Source organism: Callospermophilus lateralis, chromosome 3 (genome assembly GCF_048772815.1).
Source record: "Callospermophilus lateralis isolate mCalLat2 chromosome 3, mCalLat2.hap1, whole genome shotgun sequence".
In the NCBI taxonomy this organism is placed as follows: domain Eukaryota; kingdom Metazoa; phylum Chordata; class Mammalia; order Rodentia; family Sciuridae; genus Callospermophilus; species Callospermophilus lateralis.
The window spans coordinates 26,801,431-26,818,430 of NC_135307.1; the positions used below are offsets into that span (position 1 = coordinate 26,801,431).

The following is a 17,000-nucleotide window of genomic DNA, read 5'->3' on the forward strand; positions in this document are numbered from 1 at the left end:
CCATATGGGTGGGCATCATCCAATCCACTGGGGCCTGGGGAAAAAAAAAGGTAGAGAAAGGAGGAATTCACCCCCTCTTTTTCCTGCCTCACTCTTCAGCTTGAATGGCTCATCTCATTTTCTCTGACCCTTCACCAGTGACTCCCGATTCTCAGGCTTTTGGACTCAATTATAATTGTCACCCATTTTCCTGGGTCTCTAGCATGCAGATGGCAGACAATGGGACTTCTTGGCTTCTATAACTGCATAAGTAAATTCCATGTAACATACACACCTCCACCCTCCCCCATGTAGCCTACTGGTTCTGTTTCTCTGGAGAACTCTTGATTAATGCAGGGTGTCTCACTGAAATGTCAGACTCCAAGGACCTCAGTACCACATAAAAATAAAGGCATTGTGTTGTGTCCATTTACACCTAAAAAAATAAATATTAAAAAAAATACAGAGTGTCTCACTGAAATGTCATAGACTCCAAGGATCTCTGATGATTCCATGCTGAGTCCAGAGTAAAAGCCATAAAATTTGTTCTTTACTGGTCCCCAACCTGGGCCTGATTTTTCACATTACATTTAATATGTATCAGAAAATTTCTGTTGAAATAAGTCCTGGACTATGAGAAGAATATGTAAAATGAGTTTTGTGCTTTAGATGAGGGATGGTTTCTAAATACTGTTTGATAATGGAGACTGTATCCTTTTTACCCAATTTAGATTTCCTTAAAATCCATAAAGGTCCTGCCACCAGTTTTGGGATGGCTGAAGGAGCCCCAGGATGAACAGGTTAATGTTTTCATGCTATCTAGGAGGAGACCTGAGTCAGCTTCCGGAAGTCATCTTGGAACAGACACACAAGAAGATAGACAATAAAATGCACAGTAGAGCAATAAAGTTAGAGCCAGTCATACTTGAAGGAGTCAGCGGAGGGACAAAAAGTCAGCAACTGCAGGGTCCATGTCTGTCATAGGTCCGCATCACACCTGCACACATTCTGGCTCCCAGCTTTGAGAGTCACCTTGGAGGGTTCCTCCCTGTTGGTGAAGTCCACTGCTAGATGGAACAGGAAACCTTCTGGGACAATTGCAGGTTGCCCCCTCCAACCTAGTTTCTCCAGAATCATACAGGGAACGGGGAGTGGCCTCAGGCTGTGTTTCTGTCCTACCTGTGGATTCTAACTAGTTATCTTGCTTCCCAGAAGTCTCTTGAACTTTCCTGTTGCCTAGAGATGAGGCTGGGAAGAGGAGGGCAGCGGGAGCACTTGCTAGCCTGAGCCAGGCTGGAAATCTTTTGGGATGAGTTGGGCTCACAAAGGCACCTGTTAGTGAGGGGCTGGGCCACCTGCCTTACTCCTAGAAAAGTGGTGGCAGCAGCCCAACTGGCCAGGCTGACCTGAGGCTGGCTTGCTGCTCCTCTCTGCAGTGTTCCCACTCTCTCTCTGGGTCCCGGGAGCCATGCTGCCGTGGGAGTGGTAGGAATATACCTGAAGTAGGGGGTCTCCCCCTTTCCTGTGAGCTCAATTCCCCTTCAAAATCCACAGGAATTTTAATCACCATCAATTTCAGACATCCTAATATCAGGAGGTGACAATCCCTGGTTTCTGGGATGAAATTGGTCCTTTACCAAATAACGAGGCAGGTCCTATCCAGTCAGGCAAGGCTGGAGTAGTCTAGAAGGGTCCAGATGGCAGCTGGCAGGACCTGAGGCACCACTGTTTCGCCTACCTTCTTTTACTTCTCTCTAGCTTTGCAGGGACAAACCTGCCTTGGGAGATAGAGTGGCCCACTTTGGTTATTCTGGAGCTTGGAACCAAGGTTTTTTGAGAGAGGAAAGGCCACAAAAGAACTCAGGATGAGAAAGGAGAACTAGGTGTCCTAGGATTGGGCTGCAGAAAAGGGACACATGGTTGAGAAAGGTGGCTTCCATTTGAAACAGACACGTAGACCTTGGTTCCCTGTTCAAACTCAGGCATGCAGGAGAAATGGAATCTCAGGTGTGGGTCATTAAAGGTCATCTTGTTTTGCCTCCAGTAGCTAATCTTCCTACAATTCTCTGCCAAGAATTGGTCCTGGTTCTTTGTGAGCACTGCCAAGGACGGGGACATGCTCTCTTTAGCACAGCCTATCATGAATTGTCACCTTGTCGCGTTCCTTGCGACAAAAAACACTCAGGGTCACTCCAGGGAAACTGGGCTGCACGAAATAACCACACAGGGGACAGAGATACCTTTTTCTTTGGGGTCCTGCGTCGGCTCCTCAGTCTGCAGAAAGAGAGCGCCAGCAGGTGCTGAACCCTTTTATTGAGGAGAAACCATTCAAATGAGGCAGGGGTTAGGTTTCAGGAGGTTGAGTCTAGCTTTGTGATGTCTGTTGTCAGCAGGATGAGTGACATCTAGGAAGGCCACACCCAAAGGCAGAGCAGGAGAAGGGGACACACAAAGGATGTTTCCATGGAACATTCTATCCCAAACAGGACAAAGGAGTAATATCACAAAGGAACAGGTGAGCATAGCTCAATCCATGGGGCTACACGCCTGTCTGAAGACACATTCTGCTACTTCGAGGATCGGGACAATATCCAGGTCACTACGAAAGTGACCGGCAGAGCCTCTCCGATCACAGGAAGGAGTATGCGAATTCACTCTGACTGGCTGCCCATATCACGTAGCTGGTTTCCTAAGCTCAAGTTGACCATAGTGACAGTTCACACTGCCTGTGTAGCCTATCTCCTGTTTGTAAGACCACTCCTGGCTGCATTTACCCAAATTCCTAACCCTGGAACTGATTCCAGAGAATTCTGCCCCTGAAGGTGAGGGCCGGGGTTGAGAGCACCAGCTGGCTTCTGGGTACGGAAACAGAACATTGAGTGATGGTACCGCTCCTACTCCTGTTGGTGGCTAGGTGCCTTCCTTCCTGTTCAGTTCTCTCCCTGGATCCTGCCTGATTCTCTCAGGCAGCTGTTTGGGCTTATTTCTCTTGCTTGCCTTTGGGTTTCAGGGTCAGGCCTGCCACAGGGTAGGCAAGTAGCTGACTAACTTCCTCTCCTGAGCCCATGGGTGTTCCAGCTAGGGGAATGTTCAAATTCTGGAACCCAGCTCAGTCTTTTTTTTTTTAATATTTATTTTTTAGTTGTAGATGGACACAATATCTTTTATTTCAGTTTTTATGTGGTGCTAAGGATCGAACCCAGTGCCTCATGTGTGCTAGTAGCACTCTGCCACTGAGCTAGCCGCCCCCCCACCCCCCAGCTCCCCCCGCTCCAGCTCAGTCTTAATAGGCTGGAGGCCTGGGCTGCAGTTAATGACCAAATTCCAGTTGGGGCACTCTCCAAGTCAGTTCAGTAAGGCTGTCTGAGGGCACTTTGGTAACTTGTGGCATTTTAATCCATATTCTCATTTTGACTTTGTGACTGCCCTGTGACATAAACAGCAGATAACATTTCTGCCCACCCACCTTCTGACACTTGACAGATGAGAAGACTGAAGTACAAAAAGGTGTGGGGGGAGGCAGCACCAGGTCTAGCGTTGCAGTTCAAGGGCTGAAGTTTCTTGTCTGCCCAGTTAAGACTTATTTCTAGGCCAGTTCAGCCCACTCAGTATCCACTCCTGTGTGCCCTCCCTGTCCGTGTGCCAATGTGGCAAGGTCTGGGAGCTAGGCCCTCAGCTCAGCAGGTGTATCTGGCTGCCGGCAGGGGTGAGACACCCGGAAGGCCTCCAAGGCCAGCAGTGTCTTGTTGATGCGGCTGATGGTAGGATAAGGGGTGAGATCCACCTTGAACCTGTGGCAGAGAAACACCTTGTAAGTCAGGGTTTCTAGGGACATGGGGAGACTGCCCTATGGGTAAGTGAGGAAAGCAGAGAGGTAGGGCTGGATGGAGTCCATGGGGCTGGCCAGGGAAGGACAAAGAGGCAGCCCGTCATGGGTAGCTCTCTGGGTATGGGTAGGTCTAGTGTAGTATCATTTGGCATCTCTGTTACCTAGTATTCCTATCTAAGAAATCATTAAGAACCTATTATGTATAAAGTCCAGTGCTAGACATTTATATATCACAAGCAGGTAATGAGTCACATATTTCATGTCCTTAGCGCCTAGCATGATGCCTTCCAGAGAGGTGCCTACTCATGCTCTATGGAAGCGCCACTGAAGGAAAGCAGAGGTTGACCTTTTTTGCTGGGCAGACACTATGTCTAGAGACAACAGGGTGTCCCTAAGGTGAGCCACCTCCTCCTAAAAGGCCGAGCTGTCAATACAGTGCAGTGGGCATGGTAAGGACATTTCACTGATTTCTTCCACCCTGTCTCTCCAAGGCTGAGGGGACTGGTGCGGTGTGGCAGTGGGTGCCTGGTCAGTTGGAGAGGGGTTTGCATTAGATGCTACTTCAGTAGCTGAAGTAGAAGGCCCGACTGGGTAGAACCAGGAGAAGGAAGGGTGGGGGATCTCTCTTACCTTTCAGCATTTGCCACCTGAGGTGCTAAGCACAGATCAGCCATAGACACCTGAAAGAAGGTTGGGCGGGTTCACATCAGGATGAAAACCTCAGACTTGCTGGGTGTGTTCTATTACTGCACTAGAGGGGTCAGCCCTTGATGTTCCTGTCTGCTTCAGTTTTCCCAGCCATCCCTACCACCCCACTCACCCTGTCTCCCCTGGATCTGCCTGGCTCTGTCCCCCAGAATGGCAGCACTTATTCTAGGCTATACCGCAGTTACTCTGTGGGTAGCCAAAGAAAGCTTGAGGGTTTGATGGCTGTTACTGTGCTTATTAAACCACCCCCACCAGGCCCTTAGTGAGGGGATGCTTAGGAACCAGAACTAGCACAGGTCCAGGGCCTGAGCCTGTGGGAGTCGGGTATCTGAATCCTAGAATCTCAGAATTAGGAGAGAAGGAATCCATCAAATAGCCTAGTCCCTCATCTGTTGCCTGGCCCTTCTCTCCTCTCTGAGGTGTGGTCTTCTGGCTTGGACCCCTCAGTCCTCTTAGTGGGTGGGTAGAGCTCCCCGCAGGAAGCTCCCTGCCCAGAGCAGGAGGAGATGGATGAGTCCACATGGGAGAGTGAAAACCTGGGGTCCGCATGAGGGGGAGGCTGCTGAGGGCAGGTCTGAGAACACTCACCTGGTCTCCCACACAGTACTTCCCCGCTGTGCTCTGCAGGATCTGCTCCAGAGCTGTGGGGAGGCCACAAGAGCAATCTTACTCTGGGCACAGAGATGGGACATCAGCCTTTTGGGCCTTATCTCCAAAGTTATGAAAACGGGTGGCTGTCTGAGTGACAGGTTGTGGCATGGGTGCTGGAGGGAATGAGGCAGTCAGGACTGGAGAGTTTCTAGGGACAGGCTGATATTTCCCTGGGCCCCTCAAGTCCAGCTGCCATCTCACTGACCAGATGGGCAAGACCCGCAGCTGGCCAAGGCAGCTGCTCCCACATTAACTGGCTGGCGCTCTGTGGTCTTGGTTTCTTGAATGGGGAAGGAAAAGCAGTAAAGCAGAAGTTGGGCCTGCCTCCCTGGGCCTGCCACCTCCCACACCACTGTCGAGACAGAAGCAGTCTGGCAGCCTCGTTCAGGTGCCCAGGGCCCTGTGCTCCAGGGTTACTTCTCTAAGTGGTCCCTTTGGGGCAGCTCACAGGAGTGAGAACTCACCATCAAAGCCAGAAATGATGGCCTTCTGGGCCCAGGGCAGCTGGTTCTCCTGTCCCACTTGCTTCAGGACAGACAGGTTCTGTGAAGCCCAAGGAAAATCTGTGTCTGCTTTGGGAGCTGGCTTGGGTCTTCCCCTCAGCCGCACCCTGCTCAGAGAAGCTCAGTCCCTATTTGCCCCTGGAGGCAGTCATCCCAGCACACCTTCTCAGGCTGCTCATAGTCTGGAAGCCATGTGATTCTGGCAGAGATGAGCAAGAGTAGGGACAAAGGACGCTGCCTTGGTAGTGGCAGGTGTGGCCATAACCTGAGGCCTATTTGTCTTACACCAATGCTTTTCTCTCACATGGGCCATGTAAGGAGGGAGAGGGGCTGGGCAGGGGAGGGGCACAGAACTGGCTTCCAGAGATTTTTAACTATGTACCCCTGGAGCCACTTTACTTCTGGACTTCAGTATCCTCATCTGTAGAACAGAATTCTGTCTGCTGTGATCCCCTTCATTAAAATAGCAAGATGACATGGGAGTGGGGCACAGGTGCACAGAGGTCCTGGCCTTGGTCCCTGTTCTGCTATTATTCACTGTGTCACTTGGCTGTCACTCCAACTTTCTGGGGCTATTTCCTCACAAAGTCAGGAGTTAGCACAGATGAACAGTTTTATTTACTTATTTATTTTGTGGTAATAGGGATGGAATCCAGGGCCTTGCACTTGTCAGTGCTCTACTATAGAGCTATAGCCCCATTCCCCCACTCTTTTAATATATATTTTTTAGTTGTAGATGGACATAGTACTTTTTTTTTTAAAGAGAGAGAGAGAGAGAGAGAGAGAGAGAGAATTTTAATATTTATTTATTTTTAGTTTTCGGCGGATACAACATCTTTGTTTGTATGTGGTGCTGAGGATCGAACCTGGGCCGCACGCATGCCAGGCAAGCGCGCTACCGCTTGAGCCACATCCCCAGCCCCATAGTACTTTTTTTGATTTTTTTTTTTAGTTATAGGTGGACACAATGCCTTTATTTTTATTTATTTATTTTTATGGGGTGCTGAGGATTGAACCCAGTGCCTCACTATGCTAGGTGAGTGCTCTACCACTGAGCTACAACCCCAGCCTGGACATAATACCTTTATTTTGTTTATTTATTTTTATATGGTGCTGAGGATGGAACCCAGTACCTCATACATGCAAGGCAAGCGCTCTACTGCTGAGTTCTAGTCTCAGTCCTTTAAAAAAAAAAGTATCTTGCCAAGTTTCATAAGCTGGCTATGAACTTGGGATCTCCATTCTCAGCCTTGTCTAAGCAGCTGGGATTATAGGCATGCACCACCACACTCAGCAGAAAATCAGTTTTAATACTTACTTTTCTGTTTTACCAGTGAAAACTTTAAAAAACAAAAACAAAAACCTTATGAGAATCCCAGTACAGCATCTTTGGAAATGCTGTGGGCTTGGCTCCAACTTTCTGGGGCTATTTCCTCACAAAGTCAGGAGTCAGCACAGATGAACAGTTTTATTTACTTATTTATTTTGTGGTAATAGGGATGGAACTGCAATAAAGCAATAAAGTAAGTGTGGCAATAAAGCAAGTCACATTGATTTTTTCGTTTCCCAGTGCTTATAAAAGTTTTGTTTACATGATACTGTAGTCTATTAAGTATGCAGCAGCAGTATGTCTAAAGAATGTACACATCTTAAATTGAAAAATACTTTGTTGCTACAAATGCTAACAATTGAATGAACTGTTAGAAAAATGGCATTGACAGACTTGATCAAAGAATGTTGCCTCAAACCTTCAACTTGTAGAAAAAAAACAGAATCTGCAGAACACAAGGAAACCAAGAGCAGTAAAATGAGGTGTGTCTGTATATGACATGGCACAACTGAGAGGGAGGCTGCTCAGGTTAAAGCCAGAGACCTGGACCTGACCCCACCACCTAGTCCCTTCCTCACGCTGAGCCCCTCTAGATGAATCCTTGGAAACCGAGGGCTTCTTGGAACACAGTCGGTGGAGGATTTCTGGGATTCCTGCCCACTTCAGCCTTGTGATCTAGGTCAAAGTCCCTGAGAGTCCTTCTCTGTTTCCCTGCTACCCACTTCCAAGCTAGACACCCCACCGTGGGCTCACCAGTCAGGGTGTGAGAGGATGAGCGTGAGAGGTGTGCAAGGGCCTCACCTGCAGGGGCTGGATGCCCGCAGCGATGAGGTCAGAAATCATGCGCACACTGGCCCTCTTCTTTGGGTCCTGAGGCAGGAGTGGTGGAGTGGGCCGAGTTTCCTCCAGGTACTCAATGATGGCCAGCTGTCCAGAGAGGACAAGAGTCAGGGGAGAACCTGGGACGTCTGGACCAGAGGGTAGAGGGCCCACAAACTCCTCCTCCTTCTCCAATGCCACCACCACTTCCTTTACCTCCTCAGCTAGAGCCCTGGAAAGCTTTTTGGACCGACTTGGTTTCTCACATGCTCAGCTCTCTCCTCACCTCCCCAACCTCTTTCCCTTTGACAAACGTTTGTCAGGCTCCTCTATGTGCCAGGCTCCTTGGCCACACAGAAGTGAGAAAGAGACATCATGTCCCCTCATTCAGGATACTGCTCTTGTGATGGGCCTCCCCCAAGCCCTGTACTCACTGACTGGCCAATGGTGACTCCATCAATCTTCAGGGCTGGCACCTGCTTCATGGGATTCAGTGCCTGGAATTCCTCAGAAAACTGTGGAAACAAGGACCCAGTTGGATAGATGGCCTGACTTGAGTTGGCTAGAGCAGGACAAAGCAAGTGGGTAAACCCCAGGCCTGCCATCTGTCCATACCCCCACTTCTCTGGGGAGACCCTAGCTCCCAAGCCCAGGCTAAACCCTGAGGGATCTGTGCATTATCTGAAACCCCAACAGCTCCTGAGCTTTAGGCTTTTCCCCAATGGCCTGACTGTGACTTTCCCTGCATCTCACCCTGTGACTACCAAGGCAGCTCCTACCCTATCCATCCATCCAGGGGACCCAGTACGGGGCAAGGACCCACTTACCCCCCACAGTCAGGCATTGGAGAATGAAGGTTGTAGTACTGAGCCTGCAGCTTGGACCTGTCTTATGGGTCTCTTTTGCTGCACAGTTTGCCATCTTGCTCCCATAAGGGATAGCCAACAGCACCTTCCAGCCATAGGGACCATGTGACATAGGTGTACTTATTGGGGCAGACCCCCTATCTAGTCTTCACAGTTTAATTCCCACATTGTGGTCTAGGGGCAGCCTCCTTACCTGTTGCCCCCCATCCTTTGAGAGATGGATGGGCATTATCTCATAGTCAATGCCTTTCATAGCCAAAGCTAGGAGAGACCACAGATAGGAGAGTCAGGGGATAGTTTCTTACTATATTATCAAAGAGCCCTCCAAGGGTAACATGAGGCTGCCAACAGGGAGGTTTCTCCACACTGCTGGATGGCAGAGACACAGTCTGGCACTATCCCCTTCTGTCCAGCTTTCCCTGTTACCACCACTACTCTTCCTGGGTGTGTGAGGCTCCACCTTTCTCACCCCTGAACTCTTAGAGCCTCACCCTCTAGACCTTGCAACAAGGCCTTCATGCCCCATAGATAGTGCTATGAAGGTGTGTGCCATGGCACCCTGTGGTTTCTGGGGACAGTAGGGATGTGACTTGTTTCTCTCTCCCCTTCTGAGGCTTTAAACAGTGCCAGTGGGGCAGATTTGTTGGAGACATGCAATCTTCCCTCAAGAGGGCATCTAGGGGCAAAGGAAAGTTGCTCAGAGGACCACACAGAGCACACACAGGCCACGGACACTTGTTTTCTATTTAGAGAAGAATCTCTTTCCAATCCATTCTCTCTGTTCTCATTTACTATAGATTCCAGGATGGCACCAGGCTCTCTGGTGGTCTTGGAACATTTGCAGTGACTCCAGGGGCCAGGTTTCCTTCCATCTGGAAGGTGGTGGTAAAAACACCAGGGCCAGCCCTAGTGGAGAAGAGTGCATACGTGTGTGCACATGTGTGCTTGGCTATTAAAATATGGTCATGGCTGGTCTCTGGCAAGTGCCAAGGAGCAAGGAGAGGAAGATGTGACGTGTGAGGACAGATTGTGATAGGCCAGGTTCCTTTTTGGTTCTGGTCAGCTCCACTCTGGAGAATGAAAGTGGCTGAGGTCAAGTGGAGAAGCCAAGCATAAAGGCCCTAAAGAGACAACACTCCTCCTGCTCTGGCTTCTGGCTTAGCTAGGCCACAGGCTCGAGGGCCCAGAGAAGGGGACATCTTCTTGCAGGCAAAGTTTCTCCTGGCCCCTGGTCCTCCTGCTTACTGACTCCACAGACATCAATCAAGCTGGAACGGGGGCAGAGGCTATGTCACACAGTGCTTTGTAGTTACTGCCAGGCTCTGGGGCCAGGCTACTTGGGTTCAAATTTTATCACCTTCATTAGGTAGCCGTATGGCCCTAGGCAAGTAATTTAATGGGTCACTCGCTGCTGTTTCCCCATCTGACAAGCAGCATACTGTAGTAGTTAAAAGCAGGGCTTTGGGCTGGTAGCTCACGGGCTTAGCATGCCCCATGCCCTGGGTGCATCCCCAGCATGAACACCACCAGATGGACTGTGGAGCCAGACTGTGTGGTTCAAAGGCCAGCTTGGTTTCTTAGTTGCTGCATGATGCAAGTTAAAAATTACCTTCCTGGGCCTCAGTTTCTTTATCTGTACAACAGGGACAATAAATTTCTCCCTCCTACGGGCTTTCAGAATGAAAGGAAATTGTGCACACAAAAGCACTTAGTGCAGAGGCCTTCATCAATAGAGCTGCCATAAGAATGACTTTGGTCAGGGGCTGTGTTAAGCTGGAGGAGGGAGGGGCCAGTGCAGTACTAAGCCAGAGGGCCCTAGTTCTGCTCCCTCCAAGCCACTAATAGCTACATTTAATTTGCCAGGTCAAATAAGAACCAGGGAGGCCAGCTGTTCCTCTGTTGGTTACCAGGGACCTCTGGATTTTATCAACCTGTTTTAAGCATGGTTGCTAAGGGGCTTTAGAGGACAGCGTGGGGCAAGCGGCGGTGCCAAGAAGAAAAACAACCCCCTTCCTTCCACCCACAATGTGTTCTTGTTGGACTTCCTGGATGGAGGTGTCATTCAGGGATAGGGCACCCAGGAGCCTAGGGAGACTGGTTGTTGGGGGTGAAGTCCTGTCTGACAGAGTACCTCTTCTGTCCCAGGTCAGCTTCGTATCTGAGACTTCTCCCCCACCCGACCCCCAACAAGGCACTCAGTTCTTACCAATTCGAACTCTCCATGAGCAGGAGCTTCGGAAATAGGAATAGAGGATGGGCTGAGGAGAGAGGACAAGAGAGAACCTGTATTAACCCAGGTTCAACGGGTTTCCACCCCCAGGAGAGGGTCTCTTGAGCCACCACTGCTTCTTCTGGTACCACCAGACCTCCTTCCTCAGGCCTGTGTTTGGGCAACCTAGGGCCGATTTAGAGCTCTCTGGGTCAGAGGCCCTGGGAGTAGTATAAGGTCCCTTGGCTCCCAACTGTGTTGGCATGAGTCCCTGAGGTCTGAGTGGCCACCACGGGGACAGCAGCCTTCAGGGGCCTGCCTTACCTTGCCAGAGTCTGTCATGGTGCTGTGGTGATCCTTGACTTTCCAAAGAATATCCCCTCTCAGAGCTGCAGGGCACGGGGAGGAACCCTGAAGGGGCTGGTCCCATGAGCCAATGGGGAAGCTGGGTTACACAGGCTTCAGGGAACTTTGACTCTGGTCACAAAGGTCATCTCTTTCCAACTTGTGGGAAGTTTGTTTTGTTCCTCGTGGAACTAGGTTTTGTATTTTGTGCAGAAAATGTGGCCTGGCTTTGAGGCAGCAGTTTGTGTGGCACAGAGGACAGGGAGCTGGCATATCTGGGGTCCAGACCCATTGCAGGACCCAGCCCTGCATGACCTTGGACAAATCCCTTCCTTCTCTAGTCTTCAGTTCCTTTGCCTGTAAAACAGAGAGTCATGCTAACAGATGGCAGAGTTCCCTGCTGGCAGTGGCAAAAAGACCAGGAATTCTAATTTTTTGATGCTTTGGTTTCTATATCCTTTAATCCCCACCCTCCAATCTTTGACTCCCAAATGGCCTTATAAAAATAGCTGGCAGATGTGCCCATTCACCCTAAAGGTGAGGTGGCAACTAACAGCTCAGAGGTCCCATCTGGCCCTCAGATTTTCTGTTGATCTACAGATAGTTCCTGACTTAATAGTGGTTCAACTTAATGATTTCTCAAATTTACAGTGGTATAATAAAAGAGATATGTATTCGGTTTGGACACCATACTTCAAAATTTGGGTTTTGATCTTTTCCAGTCTAGAGATATGCAGTACAATACTTCCTCAAAATGTCAGGTGCAGCAGTAAGCCACAGCTCTGAGATCACAGACTGATCATGAAGGGGAACAACTGACAATTTATAGAGTATTTGCTGCCAGCATTTTTTATATTTTGTATTTTGACATCCTATCATATCTACAAAATGCCCATGCGTGGGGCTGGGGGTCAGTGGTAGTTGCTTACCTAGCAGGTGCAAGGCCCTGGGTTCAATCCCCGCCCCCTGGGGTGGGGGTGGATATCCATCTGTATGTGTAAATAAAACTTTTAGCACTTTATTAATAAAATAAGTCTTTGTATTAGATGATTTTGCATAACTGTGGGCTTGTGTTCTGCCATGGCTCATGCCTAGCCTATTTTTCTCATTTCATGCTCCTGAAGAAAACTGAAGTGTGTGGCCTTTCTTCTGAGGTTTAAGAAACTCAAATTTAATTTCCCTGGTGCTTCTTGCACAACCAGCATTTTAAAGTGGGATCCAAAAAAGAGTAACCAGTAATTAATACTCATGAATCTTCCCATAGACACATATCCATATGGCTGAGAGAAAATGGTAAAATTTTTCAGATCACCCGTCTACTACCTCTCAGATTACAGACATTTTACCAAAGTTCCCTCTCCCTTCTGCCACCCCAGTACCCCAAACTTCTATCTGAACCTGCTTTCCCCATCCCTACACTACCAATGCACTCTTCTAGGTGGGTGAGGACACAAGTGGGTACCCAAGCTGTCCCAAAGAGGTTCCCAAGCCCAGGAGTACCAGCCTGTCTTCTAAATACCTTTTGTGGGGATGGCAAAGATGGTCCTGGCACAGAGAGCAGGTGATAGGCAAAAAGTGTCTTTTGCAAAGAATCCGGGCAGCCACAATTAGATTTTATTTGGAGATGCATTCCTTTCCTTATCTAGCTAGGCTGGAGGGATCTCCAGGAACAACAAACAGGGACTGCTGTGAGAGACTAACTACTAGAGAATCAGACGTGAGGTGAGAATCACTGAAGAAATGCCTCACCTAATGACTAAATGTTCCACCTTTAACATGTATTAAGGGTGACCAAAGTCACAGTAAATTCCACTGCCTCCACTATGAGCCGTAAGTAGGAAACTTCTGCACTTTCTCTTACTAGTGATAACTATGTACAGTAATACCCCCTTATTGAGGGATATGTTCCAAGACCTCTACTGTAGCTGGAAGCCACATGTGGTACCAAATCCTATATATACTATGTTTTTTTTTTCTTATACATCTGTACCTAAGGGTCAGTTTATAAATTAGGCACAGTAAGAGATTAACACTGATTATAATGAAATAGAATACTTATAATAGCATACTGTGATAAAATTCCAACATTGCTACTCTTCAGTTTGGGGGCCATTATTAAGTAAAATAAGCATTATTTGAACAAAGGTACGGCTGAACCTCTGAAGCCTACCTGGTAACCAAGACAGCTAGAAAGTGACCAACAGGCAGGTAGCCTACAAGGCCTGGATATGCAGAACAAAGCAAGGACTCACTACACTACAGGCAGGATGGTGAGATCTCCACACAACATTCAGCAAGGACTGCTATTTAAACTTATTAATTGTTTATTTATGGAATTTTCCATTTTAATATTTTTGGACCACAGCTGACCAGATAACAAACCATGGGAAAACAGATAAAGGGGTACTACTGTGAATTATTCCTTGTTCCTTTTTGCACGTGTACAGCTAAATGTTAAGCTCAAGTAGAGTGTCCATTTCACCAGTACTCCTGGAAGAATTCAGGAATTCAAAGATGCCTTCCAATCACTCTGGCAAATTTTTATTTATGTTGAGGTACTGGAGATCCTACTCAAGGCCTCATACAACGCTAGGTGAGTGCTGTTACACCCTCAGCTGTCTTAAAGACATCTCTTACACATGGTTTTTAAAGACTCCTAAAATTCCATTTGGGAGCGGGAGGGCTATACATTATCAACGTGACGTAACGTCCCAGCTGATGGGCCACCTTCCCTAAGGTGCTGTAACAGCAGTTCTCAAACTTCAGAGCCCTCAAGACTCACGAGTCGCGTATAAAACATATTCTCAGCCCGTTTTATCAGAAGGTGATACGGAGGGTCTATAAAGGCTCAGGGGAAATGCAGGTTAATCCTGGGAAGCTCCCCAAACTATGAAGGCTTCAAGTGCCACCGCTCCCCTCTCCCTTGGTGCTCTTAAAATGCAAGGCCATCAGTCAATTGTTAGGATGACCAGCCGAGAGAGGAACACGCAGTAAGCGTGGAACGGGGAAACGAGGGTCGACCTTTGGAAGCCCTAGAAGAGGTCCGCGTAGTTAGGAACAGGGAGGACGAGAACAGAAAGCAGAGAGGACTCCGCCACGCAGGCTCCTCCAGGAGCGCCCCCACCAGCCCTAACTTGTCTGGCCCAATGGCCTAGCGGGCAGCGCGCAGGCGCAGAGAGTATCCGGCGCGACGAAAGGCTCGCCGGGAGTCGTTGTGGGAGCCGTGGGCGGGGCAAAGAGGCGAACCCTTGGCCCCGCCCCCAGCTTTAATCCACGTTTACTAATTAGGCGACCCGCTCCCCCAGAACTTGGCACAGACCTTCCCAGCTTGCATCTCGCACTTCGGGAGACCCCCCTCTTCCAGCTGAGAAAGTTCGCTCCCGGGACCGGCCGACGATTGAGGCCCTGTGTTAGACCTTGGCCCTCGTCTGGGTAAAGCGAGGTCGGGCTGGAATGGACTTCCCTGCCGTCTTTGGCTGGCTCCGCCCCGCCGCCCCTCCGCCGCCCCTGCTCTCGCTTCCAGTGTTTCTGGGAGTTGCAGTTTCGTGAACAGGTCCCCGTCTTCGCGTCCTCCCAATATGCTCTGCGCCTCTTGCCGCCTCCTAGTGGCCCGGGCGGCCACCACGCTTCCCGCCCCACCCAGAGGCCGGGGCCCTGCGTTTCGCTACCAGCGGCGGGAACTACATTTCCCAGGGCACCCCGAGCCGCCCTCTAATGACTCCTCAGTGGGCCGGCTGACAAGACAAAGCGTGCCTCTAGGCCGAAGGGTGTTCCTGAGGAGGGGGAGGATGCCGCCGGCCATGGGCGGAGGCCTGGCAGGGTCCGAGCTGCGATCCCGGAGGGGCCGCTGCGGGTCCCAGGCTGCTAGGGTCGTGGGTCGGGACGTGGCTGCTGAGGCTGCAGCACGAAACCCTAAACGGCCTGCTAGGGCCTCGCGGCACTTTAAGGCGGCCGGCCGGTGGGCCCTGCTGGCCCTGGTGACGCTGCTGTCCTTTGCCACCCGCTTCCACCGCTTGGACCAGCCGGCGCACATCTGGTGAGTGATGGGAGGGACTCGGCGGGCACCATGGCAACCGGGGAGGAGAGACGCCGCCCTCTGATTGGCCCGGGGGTACGGAGGAGGCGGGATTCACAGGAGGATCAGTGGGTCCACTGTGGAGGGAGAACTAGTGGGTTGATTTGTAGCGAGGTACACTCTGGGTGAAATGGGTTTGCTCCGATGTGGGACAGTGGGATCTGAGGAAGCAGTCCTCATTGATGATGCTGGAATGTTTCACTTCATTCTCAAACTGTAAAGGTGCTCTGACCTTTACCAAGAATTGGAAATTCATGGTATAGAATTCTCAAGGCCTGAGTTGCTCATCTGCAGGATGTGCAGGCATCAGCAGAAAGGAACATTCCTAACTGGGTACTTAAATCCTGCACAGCAGGGACAATTTGAGTGTCGAGGGGGTGGTGACAAGTATTCTAGGAGGTAGGTCTGGGTTGTCCTGTGAGAAGAGATTTATTTTCTTGAAAGTTTTATTTTGTATGACACAGATGCTGGGTTGTGATATGATCAGATTTCATTAACTAAACTTACAAAGTAATTAGAAGGAGAAGTTTTATATGATCTGAAAAGGGTTGATTTATCTGGCCAAGTGATAGCATGTTTTCTCAGTATTACTAAAGAGAAAATTAGCAGAGAATGTCAGAAATGTAAGCTACTGACCAAAAAGCCATATAGAAAACTGTCAGGGTTGCCTTACTTTGACATTAATAAATTAGCCATGACACGTTTTTGTTTGGTGACTGCTGGCAGAAGGTGTGACGCTCTTGCGTTAGAGATAAAAGACTATAACAGAAATCAGGAAGAGTATCAGCATAATGGAGTCAGTTTCCTTTGCTCTCCAGGTCCCACAGGGTGACCTGCATAACACCATCGGTTGCATCAAGGCTAGCAAGCTTGGGAAATCTTCTGTGTTATCACAAGCAGTAAGCAAGCCTATTCTTTGTCCAGGAGAGAGATGTTATCTTTTCTTTCCAGATTGTTTGCTGCAAATAAAACCCTGAGAAATGACCCTGTCAAGCACAAGTACGGTCTTGCATTCTTGGTATACCTAGCAAGACTTGTGGGTGCATGAAACATGGATGGTGGACTCTTTCCCAATGGTCTTCTCACCCCTCAATTCTACAATTTCTTGGCTTTTATTAGATTTTCACATAAATATGCAACCGATGTCAGAGGCAGGGACCAAATCAAATCTCTTTAATCTGTTTCATACAGCATTCATGGGACTCCAAGAAGCAGGATGAAGCCAGCCTTCAGTATTTGCCTCAACTATGGCCTCCAGGGTCCTGGTCTTTCAACCACCAGTGAATTGATCAGGGGACCATTGAGTCTTATTTTAGACCACTGAGATGTAGTCTAAGGCCTGTTCATTATGATCTGTGTTTAGGAGTTTAAATTGACCTCTAATATTTGTTGTTTCTGTCAATAATGACAATACCCACTCCTACATAAAAAAGTCTGACTTCCATGCCCAATAGAAAGACATTTGTGGCTCATTCCTCCTTATCTCCGTAACATACTACCTGGAGGGGCACAAGTCACTCAGTTCAGAACTTTGTTAAATTTTATTTGTATCACCATCAGATTTGATTTAGATCACTATTATGTTGATCTAGTTAAGCCATATGGGAAGTGTCACTAAATAGTTGCAGTCTCAGTCATTGTACAAGGCATAACCCAAGGCCCCTAGTACATCAGGGGAAGCATATG

At 49.0% G+C, this 17,000-nt stretch overlaps 2 protein-coding genes across 4 annotated transcripts in view; one reads left to right on the top strand and one right to left on the bottom strand.

Moving 5' to 3' along the window:
• Positions 1 to 2,220: 2,220 nt before the first annotated feature.
• On the bottom strand, positions 2,221 to 14,795 carry Gstz1 (glutathione S-transferase zeta 1). 2 transcript variants are annotated; one of them, XM_076849803.1, is made up of 9 exons: positions 14,559 to 14,795; positions 10,892 to 10,943; positions 8,879 to 8,946; positions 8,254 to 8,334; positions 7,802 to 7,927; positions 5,632 to 5,710; positions 5,105 to 5,157; positions 4,439 to 4,488; positions 2,221 to 3,770 (listed from the first exon to the last, which is right to left on the bottom strand). In XM_076849803.1, the coding sequence occupies exons 1-9, from the start codon at positions 14,571 to 14,573 to the stop codon at positions 3,644 to 3,646; spliced, it is 651 nt and encodes a 216-aa protein (XP_076705918.1). In that variant the 5' UTR covers positions 14,574 to 14,795; the 3' UTR covers positions 2,221 to 3,643. The 2 variants fall into 2 exon arrangements, with proteins under 2 accessions (XP_076705918.1, XP_076705917.1); XM_076849802.1 differs by lacking the exon at positions 14,559 to 14,795 and adding an exon at positions 11,219 to 11,369.
• The window catches only part of Pomt2 (protein O-mannosyltransferase 2), a 39,607-nt gene continuing 37,153 nt past the window's right edge, over positions 14,547 to 17,000 (top strand). For both annotated transcript variants that reach the window (XM_076849798.1, XM_076849800.1), the window contains exon 1: positions 14,547 to 15,275. In XM_076849798.1, the coding sequence (XP_076705913.1) occupies positions 14,818 to 15,275 (458 nt within the window). In that variant the 5' untranslated portion in view covers positions 14,547 to 14,817. The remainder of the gene's footprint in view (positions 15,276 to 17,000) is intronic.